This window comes from Pseudomyrmex gracilis, unplaced genomic scaffold, assembly GCF_002006095.1.
Source record: "Pseudomyrmex gracilis isolate BER0280 unplaced genomic scaffold, ASM200609v1 scaffold_1, whole genome shotgun sequence".
NCBI lineage: Eukaryota > Metazoa > Arthropoda > Insecta > Hymenoptera > Formicidae > Pseudomyrmex > Pseudomyrmex gracilis.
In genome coordinates, this window is record NW_018020585.1 from 249,815 (window position 1) to 264,413 (window position 14,599).

The 14,599-nt window shown below is 30.9% G+C and overlaps 4 protein-coding genes across 7 annotated transcripts in view; 2 read left to right on the plus strand and 2 right to left on the minus strand.

Moving 5' to 3' along the window:
- Window positions 1–89: 89 nt before the first annotated feature.
- LOC109852748 (ubiquinone biosynthesis O-methyltransferase, mitochondrial) lies at window positions 90–2,279 on the plus strand. 2 transcript variants are annotated; one of them, XM_020424206.1, is made up of 4 exons: window positions 90–439; window positions 778–1,264; window positions 1,350–1,530; window positions 1,676–2,279. In XM_020424206.1, the coding sequence occupies exons 2-4, from the start codon at window positions 860–862 to the stop codon at window positions 1,801–1,803; spliced, it is 714 nt and encodes a 237-aa protein (XP_020279795.1). In that variant the 5' UTR covers window positions 90–439; window positions 778–859; the 3' UTR covers window positions 1,804–2,279. The 2 variants fall into 2 exon arrangements, with proteins under 2 accessions (XP_020279795.1, XP_020279786.1); XM_020424197.1 differs by having other exon boundaries at window positions 92–555.
- Window positions 2,215–5,626, minus strand: LOC109852740 (lysosomal aspartic protease-like). Its single transcript, XM_020424183.1, has 8 exons — window positions 5,412–5,626; window positions 4,273–4,523; window positions 3,712–3,830; window positions 3,388–3,587; window positions 3,099–3,221; window positions 2,878–3,022; window positions 2,618–2,710; window positions 2,215–2,470 (listed from the first exon to the last, which is right to left on the minus strand). The coding sequence occupies exons 1-8, from the start codon at window positions 5,477–5,479 to the stop codon at window positions 2,318–2,320; spliced, it is 1,152 nt and encodes a 383-aa protein (XP_020279772.1). The 5' UTR covers window positions 5,480–5,626; the 3' UTR covers window positions 2,215–2,317.
- A 1,556-nt stretch (window positions 5,627–7,182) lies between these two features.
- Window positions 7,183–12,326, plus strand: LOC109852758 (dynein light chain 2, cytoplasmic). Of its 2 annotated transcripts, XM_020424228.1 has the most exons (4): window positions 7,183–7,557; window positions 8,715–8,829; window positions 9,569–9,700; window positions 11,144–12,326. In XM_020424228.1, exons 2-4 carry the CDS (start codon window positions 8,722–8,724, stop codon window positions 11,171–11,173), a joined length of 270 nt encoding a protein of 89 aa, XP_020279817.1. In that variant the 5' UTR covers window positions 7,183–7,557; window positions 8,715–8,721; the 3' UTR covers window positions 11,174–12,326. The 2 variants fall into 2 exon arrangements, with proteins under 2 accessions (XP_020279817.1, XP_020279808.1); XM_020424219.1 differs by lacking the exon at window positions 11,144–12,326 and having other exon boundaries at window positions 7,184–7,557; window positions 9,569–10,862.
- Window positions 12,327–12,542: 216 nt separating this feature from the next.
- The window catches only part of LOC109852718 (lipase 3-like), a 6,238-nt gene continuing 4,181 nt past the window's right edge, over window positions 12,543–14,599 (minus strand). For both annotated transcript variants that reach the window (XM_020424161.1, XM_020424151.1), the window contains exons 5-8: window positions 13,761–13,919; window positions 13,514–13,598; window positions 13,160–13,320; window positions 12,543–13,034 (exon numbers count right to left, since the gene is read on the minus strand). In XM_020424161.1, the coding sequence (XP_020279750.1) occupies window positions 12,879–13,034; window positions 13,160–13,320; window positions 13,514–13,598; window positions 13,761–13,919 (561 nt within the window). In that variant the 3' untranslated portion in view covers window positions 12,543–12,878. The remainder of the gene's footprint in view (window positions 13,035–13,159; window positions 13,321–13,513; window positions 13,599–13,760; window positions 13,920–14,599) is intronic.

The window sequence follows — 14,599 nt, forward strand, 5'->3', positions numbered from 1 at the left end:
GGAAAGAACGCGAGAAAGAGAAATGCCCAAACGTGCTTGAATGTTCACCGCATGCGCACAAAGCAGCTGGAGAGAGAGGCTACTATATTGTCTGCACCGTAACATTTGGACTTCAGTTCGGCACCGTACTAGCAATATAGAAGTATTATATATATGGAAAATACAGAAACTGAAATGCAGGAATAGCAGAAATTGAAAGAAGTCGAGAAAGTGAAAAAGAAGAAATGAGAAGGTGGCTCCCCGATTTGTTGCGGAGCATGCGCAGTAGCAGAAGCAGACAACTGTCTTCTCATTTCTTCTTTTCCACTTTCTCGATTTCTTTCAACTCCTGCTACTCTTGCACTTCAATTTCTGTATTTCCTGCATTTCCCCTGCGTTCGTTCGTTCCCTCTTGCTTAACTGGACACAGCCTTGAGTTGTCTGAACGCACCTAATGATTGTATGTACATACATATTTGTTCCATTTTAAGTTGCAAATATTTCTAACAAGATGCAAGTTTTAAAAGTTCTGTATCCCAATAAGATTTCTTTTTCAAGAATCATTCTCAGCAATAGGTATAATACATGTTTTTTATTAATACATATATATACATACATGTATATATAATTGCACAAATATATATATGTATGTATATAATCGCATACAGTACACAACAAAATATATATTATCAATCATGTTATCAGCTATATATAATAAGTACATAAACATTTAAGCATTTTATACATATAAGATTTAATGTTAGTTTACTTTGAAGTATTAATCATTTCTTTTTGTAGATTGATTCAGCATGCATATATCAGTGAAACAACCAGATCACTATCAACAGTAGACAAAAAGGACATTAGACATCACAATACAATGAAAACACAATGGTGGGATGAAGATGGTGTATTAAAATTTCTCCACAAATTTAATCCACTCAGAGTACAGTTTGTGAGAGAGGGTATGGCAAATACTGGATTTGAAGCATCCAATCCAGCTTTTCCATTAAAAGGGCTTAAGATTATAGATGTTGGTTGCGGTGGAGGTATATTAACTGAGAGTTTAGCTAGAGTAGGAGCTGAAGTAACTGGAATAGATGCATCTGATGAATTGATAGAAGTAGCAAATCAGCATATAAAGTTAGATTCTGATATAATGGAAAGAGTAAATTACATCTCAACAAATATCGAAGAATTTTCTAAAACAAATATCGAATCTTATGATGTTGTTGTCTGTTCTGAGGTTTTGGAACATGTAGCTGATCCGGATTTGTTTATAAAGGTACAAGTTATGCAGCAAAAGTTAAATAAACAAACACATCGATGTGTTGGCTTATACGATTTTAAAAATTATAAATCTGCTACAGAAATGTGTAGAAGTGCTAAAACCTGATGGATCAATTTTTATAACAACAATAAACAGAACTTTATGCTCTTGGCTTGGTGCTATTATAGTCGCAGAATATATGCTGAAGGTAATAGCATTGGGTACCCATCAATGGAATAAATTTCTTTCTCCATATGAAGTTCAAAGTATATTAGATAAATGTAAGTCTTATATGTTATTTTTGTATACAAACATCCGTTTTATATAACAATGGTTACTTTATATTAAAATACTTCTCACATTTATAATAACAGCTGGCGTACAAGAGAGATTGTATACAATAAAATTTCTTTTTCATTTTTATAGATGGATGTAAAACAAAAGTAATTCATGGAATACTAGTTAATCCATTGACATATCACTTTAAGTGGTCGTCATATACGGGAATTTTTTATGGAATTCATGCGGTTAAACAAAAACAGACTACCATATAATATAATTTTCTACGTATGACTGTTATAAAAATTTGCACAATGAAACCGTGACGTGAAATATGTACATATATGTACACATATATGCACAGATGCGTGTAAATGCAAATATGAAACTTTGGAAATATACAATTAATTATACACAGAAAGTGTATGAAAACAAATATTTTATTTATCCTTTTACTTGCATTCAAAGAATACACTTGTTTCATATCGTTACAATACTTCAGTACATGTTTGATATTATGTATGTACCATATTACATGAAGACGAGTTAAAGGATGTTATTCACTTAATAGAATAACATCGCAGATCTTCGATCGAAAATATATCATGTATGTACTTTATGTAATACAATACAGAAAACCGCAAGTCATAATCACAAGTAAAAGTCAACAAACATACAAGTCAACAAACAATAAGAATCGACGTTTTATTTAATAACTTGTTTTGATATTTTTTTTTTTAATTTCTGAAAGTATATAATAGCATATAATATGAAAAGAGGAGAAGCAAATTATTTTGCCTTAGCGAATCCAACTCGGTCGTTTCCCATATCAAATTCAGTATAATAACGGCCGATAAATACGTCACCCAGAATCCATAACGGTTGAGGCGTATCCAAACCCATGAAACCGCTCATGCAAACAGTCTCGCCCATTGTCTTTATCTGTAAAGCAAAACAGTCATTTAAATGTAATATACTCTAAAATGTATTATTATAGAGTTCTGAAATACCATATTCTCAAACGTGTAAAATAGTTAAAAAAAAAACTTTGTTTTTAAATTAAATAGAATCAGAATGTATGACGCTTACTTTAAGAATATAATCTTCACCACGGAGACAGAATTTCTTTCCACCCAGAGTGATTGTAATCACAGGCATGTTAGGAATCTCATTGCACTTTACCTATAAGAGATAAGTTATAATTACTGATTTTGTACTTGAAAAGTTTTTACCTTTTTAAACTTTATGTTTATGTTAACTTAATGTTAATCACTATATATCCTGCTGTGCTTGTTAGACAACAGGTTCAACAAGTTTTCATCATTACGGAAAGGATAATTATTACTTACCATAGCTTCTCCGTTAATGTCAATCGCTCCTATCGCATCGTTAATCGATTTAATATCTTTGGTAGGTCCAGCAATAAGAGAAGTGCCCGTATCGGCGATAGCTTGACAACCAGCCGCGCACAAAGTCTTATCACCTACTTGAATGCTATAACGTGATAATATTATATTGTCGATGTTATTATCGGCACATGATCAGTGTAATTTAGAAAGTAACTACATACTTGTCCATAGTAAATTGCCAATATCCTTTGCGCGTAACGGGAACATATGTGAGTTCACCTTCATAATGATCAGGATCAGATCCACCCAATATCATTTCACCACCCACTTTAGCCGAAGGATCACTATAGGTTTCAAATTGCAATAATAAAATATAAACAAAATAAATAATGCGTTATTCAGAAGTTAGTGCTTTAGTTTAAATATTTAGTTGACAAAATGGTTAAAAAAAAAAAAAAAAACAGACTTAAAAAACGTGCATCATGAAAAAATACTGGTATAAAAAGATACCGATTCAAGTAGAAACTGAAGACAGGTTCTTTTACTAAGCCTTGTTTAACCATATTATAGAAGACAGGAGTTACTCCATCAACGGAAATGGTAGAGTAGCCCATCCCCAGGATACCGTCAAACTTAGCAGCGACAAAAGTCAAACCTGGTTCGCTGATTGCTTCCGCAAAAGTTTGATGTTGAACCTTGATGCCAGCAACCTGCAAATATCAGTAGTTAAATTTATATTAGAAATAATTTATTTGGAGTAATAACAATGTTTAAAAAACGTTTGTATTTATTAATAGATTATGATTTGATATAAGTCACTTCGTGATGACTCACATCCACTACATCCGAAGATAAGTATCCAGATAGACTGCCAGTGCCATATTGAATAGCAAATGAGGTTCCGTTTGGACTATAGGTACTAGATTTCTTGCTGTCGTATTTATTATGCAATACTGCAAAGTATAACAAACAGATATTTTAATGATGTTAGATTTTAAAAGCAAACTTTTTATCAGTGTAAACATAAGATCGAGTTTAAATAATCAAATTTAATTTTTTATTTGTTGTTAAACCAAAGATATAAGTTATCTTAGTGTGTCAAAGGTCATTTGTATCTCAAAAGTAAGTGTGATAAATTGCATAAATTACAATTGTGAAATTTAACTCCACAACATTTAGATTATTAATAACTAAATTTTACAATTATATTTACTCTGTGTTTTTTCAAATAGAGATACAGATCTTTTTATTGATTTTTATTACTATAATTTGTAAGTCATGAATGTCATTAAGTATGAAACTTGACACGCGCACGTATATATTTGTCAAGTTTCACACTTAATAATCCAATAGTTTACAGTAACTGTATTTTTAATAATTTTAAATGTTACTTACAACAGGCAATATTGGTAAAGCGACATTTTTTGGATGGTACCCACAGATTTGAGGAGCCAGTATCAAAAATTACGTTAAATTTCTGGGGTGGAGTTCCAATGCTGATTGGACCATAGTATTGAGCATCCAGATAATTGGACAAAGGTTCCGGTACAAGTCCTTGAGAATCTTCAGCCAAACGTATCTGTTCTAACTCAGTGCCAACTCCTTTTAGAGTCTTTCGGATAGAATTGGTTTTGTACAGTGGAATTCTTGGAACAACACAAAGAACATTTCATTATATATATATATATGTGTATACAAAAATTCTTTAAATATGTTATCATCTTTACTAAACCATATTCACAGAAAAAAAACATAAGTCACCAGACAGTCATAAGTATATAGTCATTGAAAATGACGCTTTTATTATATATTCATAGAAAAAAGCTAAACTTTGAAAAACTTATAATTTAATTAACTTAAAAAAATAATTTAATTAACTTAATAATCACAATAACTTAATTTAATACAATTTGTATGTATGATTTGTAGATTATTTAAGTTGACAGCACAGTTTTAAAAATATCTCAGCACCTGATTCTTTGTTCCAAAAACATTGACATCTTAGACAGTCTTAATATCAAACAAAGAAAACATGTTTTGTTTATTGCTCATGTAAACTTATAACAGCACAGTAAAATATAATTGCATTAACTATTGTAATAATAGTTCCATCTATCCTCTCTTTCAGAGAGAAAGAGAGAAATAGAATATACATTTTAAATAATTTTAGACACAAACTAAGATTAATATTATAAACGTTCTTCCTTAAAGTAAGACGTTTATAATATTAATCTTAGTACATCCTAGTTTACATTCTGAAAACAAATAAGCGAAGTTTCCAGAGAGATCTTTGAAAGAAATATAAACAGAATCTTTAGTTACCAAACAAAAACATGAGATCGAGTATAACTTTCTTAGTCATCAAATACAAGAATTTTTGAAAATAAGATTTTGTCCGGTCATTTCGCTGAAATAATATAATCGTATTTGCGCAGTTTCTGTATCAATTTTATCAAGTCGGAAATGAGAAAGCGAGATGTTTCATTGGTACTTATTTCGCAATATCAGTATGATACAATGTAGAGTATACTCACCTTTGGATTTTTTGTTCCGCGTCGATCAGCACAAAGAGTGCCGCGACCACTACAAAGAAGCGAAACATATTTCTTTTCGGCAACTAAAAAGTTTCAAATCAAAACCGATTATTTATATATACGTCAAATTTTCTTCTGCAACTAAATACAAAACCGAGAACCTTGTCGAACCCGACCAGACCACTCGACTTGCGTTTTCGATGACGATGTTTATCGACTTGCGGCAGCGCTATATATACGACTCAACTCCCTCTTCCGTCGCCATCCCGCGCCTAGAAAGTGACAAGGCATATCAGCGCGCGAATATACGAAAAACAAGAGAGCAGTCTCTTCATTAATCAATTCTAATAATACGTATTACATTTGCATGTGCATATTCTATTCTCTAATTAACACTGACATATGTCAGTAAGTAGACTAATGATTAATAGAACAGAAACAATCATACCTAGGAAAAAATACGCATATATGTATAAATTGTTTGTATTGATGACATGATTGAACGCAACAATGCACTTTGCAAATGAAATCTCTAAGCTTAAATGAAGTACACTAATTTGTAGCTACATGTCACATCACACAGCATTAGCAACAATGCGTTGCACCGTTCAAGGTTAAAACGCGCGTTAGAGTTATATGCAAAAATTCATATTAGTGTGACGTATAGAAGTTTACGAGGTAAACGATAAAAAAAAGATTAGGTTTCTGCTTATCGAGCAGAGTTTGAATTTTTACAAAGTTAACAATGCAACAAGCTACTATGTCAAATGATTGGGTTGTGTTAAACAAATTTTACAGTTGTTACGATTAAAATATAATATTACATATGCTGATAGATAAGTAGACATAATATGTTTTAAATATTTTTGCGCCTCTCTCAATAAATATCTTTGTAAGAATAGTCTCTAAAACTGTAGTTACTACATTTTTTTTTCGACTTTACGTTTATATTTATAATTTTTTATATAAATAAAAATTGAAGTAGAGTTTTTCTAGAACATGTATTAGATATATATTAGATATAGATATATTATTTTTTGTAGTCGCTGTATAAACAAAGTAGATAAAATTAAGAAATTATTTTTATGACAGTTTTTTAGTTCCTGCTTATAAGTTATTGCTCAAGTGCAATAAATTCAATAATGAGAATCTTTAAGTAAAAAGCTGATACAAAAAAGTTTTCCAAGAATAGAATATATTTACGAACTATTCATAAAATACGTGTTTTTTTGCACTTCTGTATACATATTATTCAAGCTTGTATCATAGAAAGAAGCAAACAAATTTTTTCTTGCGATGAGCAGCTCACTAAAACTATCTTAAAAAAGTGCACTCTGCCTTGTATCAACTCAAGATATACATCCTCTCGATACCATTATATTATTTCTCTCAGCTTTAATCTGTCTTTTTTCTAGATCTATTATTCTGGAGCGCAGAATAAATCACTCATTTACTTCCTTATTTTCTCCTTTCAGATTTTTGATACAATAAAATTATACATTTAATTAAAAAAGAAGACAAATATACATAACGTATATAAAGAATTAAGAAAGATTTAATAACAATTATCTTACATATATAAATTTAATTAAGATGAGATTGTACACCGAAAAATTATATTCTCTTTTTCTTTTGTATCTCAACACAAGTGTTATAAAATCTACTCAATACTACATTTGTTTTTTCGCGCGTCATATCGCGCAATGCATGTTGGGCCGATAGAGGATCCTGATAGAAGACCCTACCGACTAGCCAATCAAAGACCGGCATCGTGCGTCGACTCTCCGTGCTCTCAGTCCTGAGCCCGATTCGCAGGCAGGAGTAATCGTTCTTCTTTCTTGGCCCCCAGAGTCAGCAAGCTCAAAATTTTCCCGAGTGTGCGAGAGCATCGGCAGCGTTAAACGGCAGTAGAAAAGACGGCAATTCTCGTAGTCGTCGTAATCGTTCACTTTTAATTCTGTATTTGCGTATATATCTCTGGTCTTTTGCGTCTATTATTCGCGGCACAAATCGTGCAAGTAGCGCGCGCGCTAAAATATAACGCGCCGTCCGAGACGACTTGAACGTACAGCCGCTCACTGACGTTGGAGCAAACCGGAGTGAGAAAGCCACGATAATCCGCTGGAGACGGTATCAACGACAAAAGGTAGAGGAAAATAAAACCGAATGGCCGATGCACCACACTGATCAAGAAAAAGAAAGAATGAGAGGAACGCATCTCTTGCAATGCGTGTAATTTTGTGTGTGTGTGTGTGTATGTATGTATGTATGATGTATAATGTATAGTGTATGTATGTGTGAATAGAGAAGAAAAAAAACCGAAGTAAAACGTATGCGAATCCTTGCCGGACCTGTTCAGTTGCATATAATCTCTCATTCTTAAAACTTCATCACCTTTAAAGGTATTCGGCTGAAGAAAACATAAATGCACGTTGTAATCGTCGTTGTCATCATCATTATCATTGGCAGTGCCACAACAAGCGGCGTCGTCGCGACCCACTTTTGTGGGCCTTGCGTGCCGGTTAAATTGCCATTTCTTTATTGTATCATATCGACAAAACACCCGGTCCTTCCCCTTCTCTTCTACTTCTCTCTTTCTCCTTCCCTCTCTTTCTCTCTCTCTCTCTTATCTTTTCTCATTCCCTCCTTGCTCCCTCTTAATTCTTCTCTTGTCTTTATCTGTCTTATTTTCTTTCTATAGCCCTCTCTCTCTCTCTCTCTCTCTCTTTTTCTCGTTTGCTCACTTTCTTCTATTCTCTATTTGCATCATACTGTTATTCACATGAGCAACAGAACTTGTTTCACAATTTTCTGTCTTGCTCACTTTGTGTATCTATTTTGAGTGAATATTGTACTAAATCTTGCTACTTTGTATTGTTATGCCAGTGTTACATGCTACTGTCAAAGTTGTGCATCTTCCACTGTTGAGGTTTTTTTCAATATTTTGTGGTGTACACGAGAAATTATTATGTAAACGTTAATTTTTAGATTTTGCTGTATTTGATTACAAATTTAAAAAACATTTATTTATAAATAAATTATAAATATTTTTAAGATGGTAAATTCTGATAGACTTAGCTTATAGTATGTTTTTTACTCATTTGTGCAATTTATTCAAATTGCTATTTCTTAATTGGATCATTTACAAAATTTAAAAACATTTACAAATGTATAAAAGTATTAATTTTGTTAATACTTTTATACATATGTTTTGTTAAAAAAATTTTTTTATATTTGCATTTAAAATATTTTAGAGTATAATATTGTGACAAAAGTATTATGACACTACTATTTTTGTTGCAGAAACAAAATGTCGGACAGAAAAGCAGTAATTAAAAATGCTGATATGTCAGAGGAGATGCAGCAAGATGCTGTTGATTGTGCAACGCAAGCATTGGAGAAATTTAACATAGAAAAGGTATATAATTTTTCTATTTTATCTGTTGATAATATCTCTGTAAATATCTCTATAAATAGATGCGATAAATAATACAGAATTTGAATATCCTTGTACTTTTTATTTCAAAAATATAGAATGCAGTCTAGATATAATCACTGTAAAAGATGTATATGTGTTTACTAGATTCTTTCTAAAATATATTGAATAAGTATTTTAACAAAAAATAATAATTTGTAAATATTATAATATTTAATAGAATCTTAATATTTGTATGTGATTGCTACAAAATTTGGCTGAATTAATTATTGTATTTAATAAGATAACTTATTTTAAGTATACAGAGAGACAACATATAATTTAAAAAATAATAAAAATATGAATGTATAAGAATGATGTTTTAAGAATTCCTAGTTTAGATCAATCAGTTTGTTAATAATAATATTGATTTAATAATTTTAAATTATATAAAAAATTATTGATTTTTATATCGATATATCTAAAAAAAGAATATACAAATTATGTGTTAAAAGGATTTATATTTTTGTACTTTTGTTTGTTGAAAAACTTGTATCACATTATATGTAAATTGTTGCTAAAAAAATTGTTAGATCAATATTATTATTGACATAATGGTTATTGTTTTAATTAGAAATTCTTAAAAAATATCACACATGAATTGCTGCTAAGTTATAGTAAAATTGTTAGATCAATATCATTATTGATCTTGTTACTAACATTCATTGATATTGACTTTCAGGATATAGCTGCATTTATCAAGAAAGAATTTGATAAGAAATACAACCCGACGTGGCATTGTATTGTAGGACGTAATTTTGGTAGCTACGTGACGCATGAAACAAGACATTTTATCTATTTCTACCTTGGTCAGGTAGCCATTCTTCTCTTTAAGAGCGGATAAGCTCATTTCTATAAAACTCCATCTCTCTTCTTTTCCTTTCTCTTCCTTCCTTCTTCCATCTATTCCTCTTTCCCTCCTTTGTTCTTATGCAAAATACATACATTTAAAATTCATCATCATGTGTACACTATGTGTAAAAGAAATTTCATTATTGTATGTATAAGTTTAAAACCTTATTTTAAACAACATATACGCGCTCGATAAGCAGATAAAGAAAAGATATTGAAGTTTTCAACTTGACACAAATTATTTATCGTACAAGCGAAAGGCTAATAACGCGAAAAAAGTTTCAAGAAAACATTGAAGGGTAGGAAGACAAACTGAAAGAAAAAGGAAAAATGACATACAATTTTACATGTTGGAATGTATTTTGTATGCCAACGAGTTTGTTGTGTTCTTGTTTTATATTATTAGGTGAATATGCAATATGCGGTTGAGTTCAATACTGGCGATTTTAAATTAGCAAAGTTTAGCGCAATTGTTTGATATATATATATGTATATGTATATATATATATGTATATGTATATGTATATATATATATATATATAGGTAGATAGATATATAATGTTCATCTCATAACACTCTAAGTGCACTACGTATACTTCGCGTTTAGGTGACTTTGCATAATACACATGTACCTTGCTTTATTTGTCGTAAAAAGAAATATGTGGTAATTGCTCTATAACTAATCGCCAATAATGAATGTAAGCCCATACAAGATTGCTCCTGCAAATGTATTATATATTGATTTGAAAAATTATCGTCTTTTATGTGCTACATAATTAACAAAATTAACTTGAGTTGTGTATTTGCTCCTTTGATTGTTCTGCTCGTTTAGTTTAAGAATCATCAAAATGATTAAATAAGTGAAAAAAAAGAACTGAGCTCAATCTCTTTGTCGACATACGATACACTATCACGTCGTGCACATATTCTATTAATAACAACTTCATTTCAATCGATATATAAAAAACTAACTTGCTATGTGACTCATTCACTGCTACCTTCACAATTTTTATATTGTGCACGGACTATAATGCAAAAAAATAAACATTTTATCTCGAGGCGATGTATACTTAGAAAATATTCGTTTTTGGAAAAGAGAAATATCACCTTTTGCCCACATTGAATTCTATTGTTTATGTAATAAAATTTACAAACACTCCATATTATATATATAGTACTTATATATAATAAATATAGATTATATATACATATGTACTATTTATACATACATATATATATATGTGTGTATATATATATATATATATAGTGCAATCTTCAAACAATTTTTCATGCAGCATTTGATTATCGTAAACGTTGCTACATTGTTCAAGTTTTAGACTGACTATTAAATAATATGAAGAAAATATATTACCATCACGCATAATTCTTATTTTTTTCTTTATAGAAGTTCAAAGATGAGCTACTTTTTATATGAGTAGCAAACGTGTTCAGCAGCGCTCGAAAATAAAAAATTACAGAAAAAGAATCAAGAATTTATCACTGAAAGTAGATACGACCTGATATACTGTGTTTCTCTTTCTATTTATTTATTGTACATTTATTCTAGCAAATTTATTGACGCATACATAGTGCATACATAAATGTAACATAAAACGCTGTATTTCTACAATGTTATAATATGATGTAAGTTATACTTTCGCTATTTGCTACATATGAGATTAGTTCAAGGAGTATATCGCCAGTAACATCCAATACAAATTGTCGATAATAGATTCTAACAAAATGATTTTGTATATTGTGCACGTTTAATCGAAGAAATTATTATTATGCTGTGTTAGACAACGACTATCTCTCACTATTAGTTCATTTGGCAAAACTTGAGCAGCTGCTTCCAAGAATGTGTTCTCATGAAACCAAAACAGTGCATAATATCGGAAATAAACTTTTTCGTACATCCCGAAGAGACAAGTCAATAAGTGAAGAGTAAAATCTTGGCACAACGTCTCTATATTTTTGTTTGAGTTCGAACTCGATAGGCTGCGGAAAATCTTGTACCTGTCATCAAAATTTCAAGAGGTACTTTCATGATCGAGTCTGCATGCAGAAGAGATGCGGTAAAAGCAAATGAGTATTATTATGCTTAGCAATAAAACAAATCAGTTCTACACAAGAGAAGTGACGTACTTTCTTCTGCAGGACTATAATGTATATATGTGGGATAAAAACATTACGCTGTTATAAGTGAGAATATTGAATGTCATGAGGTCGAATTTTCCCTAAAATTAACGACATTGAAATAGCTCAAGGGAAATGAATTGAGGGGTGCGCACGCACGTGGGCGATCTTTACGAGAATATCAATATTGCGTGTTCTCTCGATAAAATTTAACTTTGTTACTCACAGAAAGTGGCGGGACTGTAACTACTTGTTATGCTCTTCATAATTTGCGTAACTTTTAGCTGGTGTATTTCATTTCCACCTCTAACAGACTGTATACTCTATGTACCCTGCGCTTTTGCAATGTTAAGCACACATATGTTTCTAAGCGTACATAGAATTGCATACATGTATGGAAGCAATATATCTGCTTCCTCCTTCAATAACAATCATTTTCTAACTGTTACATACATATGTTTCTTTGACTTTGTTTGATTTTACAGTGATAGTACATTTATCTATTAAGTCATCATTCAGTTTTGAAATAATGGTTAGTTTAGATAATTGCTGCTTTAAATACCAGATATACATTTTTTTTACTTTTGCAAAATTACTTGCAAAACTATCATAATATACTTTTGTTTGAAAGATACACAACAATATAAAACTATTAGTTTATTGTATTCAATTTTTTTTTTGTTTTTAATAATTTAAAGTTGAAATAACTATATTTAAAAATATCAACAATACTCGGCGAGTATTAGAACGCTGAACTCAGAGTCACCACGGACAAGTATGGATTGTCGACGGACAAGCATGGATTCATTTTAAAAGCATGACTTCAATTTTACACTTTATATTATATATATATTCGTATCACTGATTAAGCCACTTTTTTCAAGTTTACGAGCAAGAAGAGAAATTTATTAATTTTTTATAGATATAGTTAATGAAAATTTTTTTCGAATCAAGTTATTTTTGAGTTTAGAAAATTTAACAGATTAAAGTTCGAAATTGACAGCTCAATGAGGAAAATGTGTCATTAAACTTAATATTTTGTCATACAGAAGATCTTTAACATCTATAGCCCACATAAAATCCAAATGATTAAATTTATCATGCGGAACGCGGAATTTCCCGTAAGGATTGCCTAACTCCTTGTACAATTTATCCACGTCCTGTAAAAGAATCGTAACATACAGACAATGCAATATTTTCACATACATACATACATATATATACATATATATAAAAAGTAATACTCATGAAAAGACAAACATGACATATATATGAAAAAACAAACCTTAACGTTCGCTAACCAATCATTGCTGCTGTAATGCAACGAAACTGGCACTTGGATTTTTTTTAGATCATAGGCTGGTGGACTGACTGAACCATATTTTTTTAGATTACCGATCAGTCCGTAATCAAATTGTCTAAATTGTCCTGCTGAAACCACTTGCCCTAATAACAAAATTTATTATATAATTTTTTATATTTTATAAAATATGTTGATTTAACCAGAGAGCAAGAAATGTTTTGCAAAACATATTGCATCTAAATATTAAAACATACAAAATACTTCAATATAACTATATAAATACATTTTGTTTATCTTCTGGCAAATATGTATAAATTGAAAAAAGTAAACACTTGCCAGAATGAGCTAGCTGCGTGTAGTGCAACAATTGCTTTGTGGCCGCGCCAGCGGGAACATACTCCAAGATTATGGGTAGAAGAGTCTGTAAGAGAATAGCGACGTAACATATATTTGTAAGTATATAACTCAATGATAACGCGTAGCATTACTGATTATTTATATGAGAAAACAAAATATGTAAGTAATTCGAATATATATATAAAATAAAATAAATTTATAAAGTAAAGAAGCGACAATTTTGTACTTTGTTATATTGGTCTGAGTCGAATCCAGCAATCAGGAAGAGGAAATTTGAACATAAGGGTTCTGTGATAGCATTTTCTTCGCACACTAGTTCCTGGAATATCTTATATCCTTCATGGATAGGTTGGATTTCATATTTTCCAAGTAATTTCATGAATATCTTCAAGATATTTGAGGTTTATGAAAAATGAATTAAATTACTTATAATCATATTATATATACGTAATATATTATGTTACAACGCGCTGTACAATATGTTGCAGTTATCCATACAGTAGAACTCAATTTATATGAACTAAAAGGAAGACAAATTCACATAACCGAGTATATTTCATATAAATAGAAGCTTACTTTTCTCTATTATCTACCGCCTGAGCGTCGCCCGCTCTTACTATCTGAACTAGCGACGGTGTTGAGATAATAGAAGTAGACGCTCAAAGTATGTAAATTCAACTAGAGTTTTATTTTATAACAACACGTACAATGCGCATGAATGAGACATATTTAATTTGGAAAAACAATATAATGCTATCAACAACTAAGCGTCGCAAGTCGTTCTATTTCTATTATCTGAACTACCGGCAGTTATTCAGATAATAAGATCTCAGCTAGAGTTCGGTTAATCAGACATTGTAAAAAATCCGTTTATATAACTGGAGTACATATAAACGGAGTTTCACTGTACACACAAACATACCCAGCAAACATTTCGGTCACAGAACCATATCCATCTGTGTCCTCAGTAGGATATGGTTTGTTAATCATGTCTGTCAACATGTGAAATGTCAAAATGCGACCAAAATAATGACAGAGTCTGCCACAAGCAAAGCGAGGCCAAAT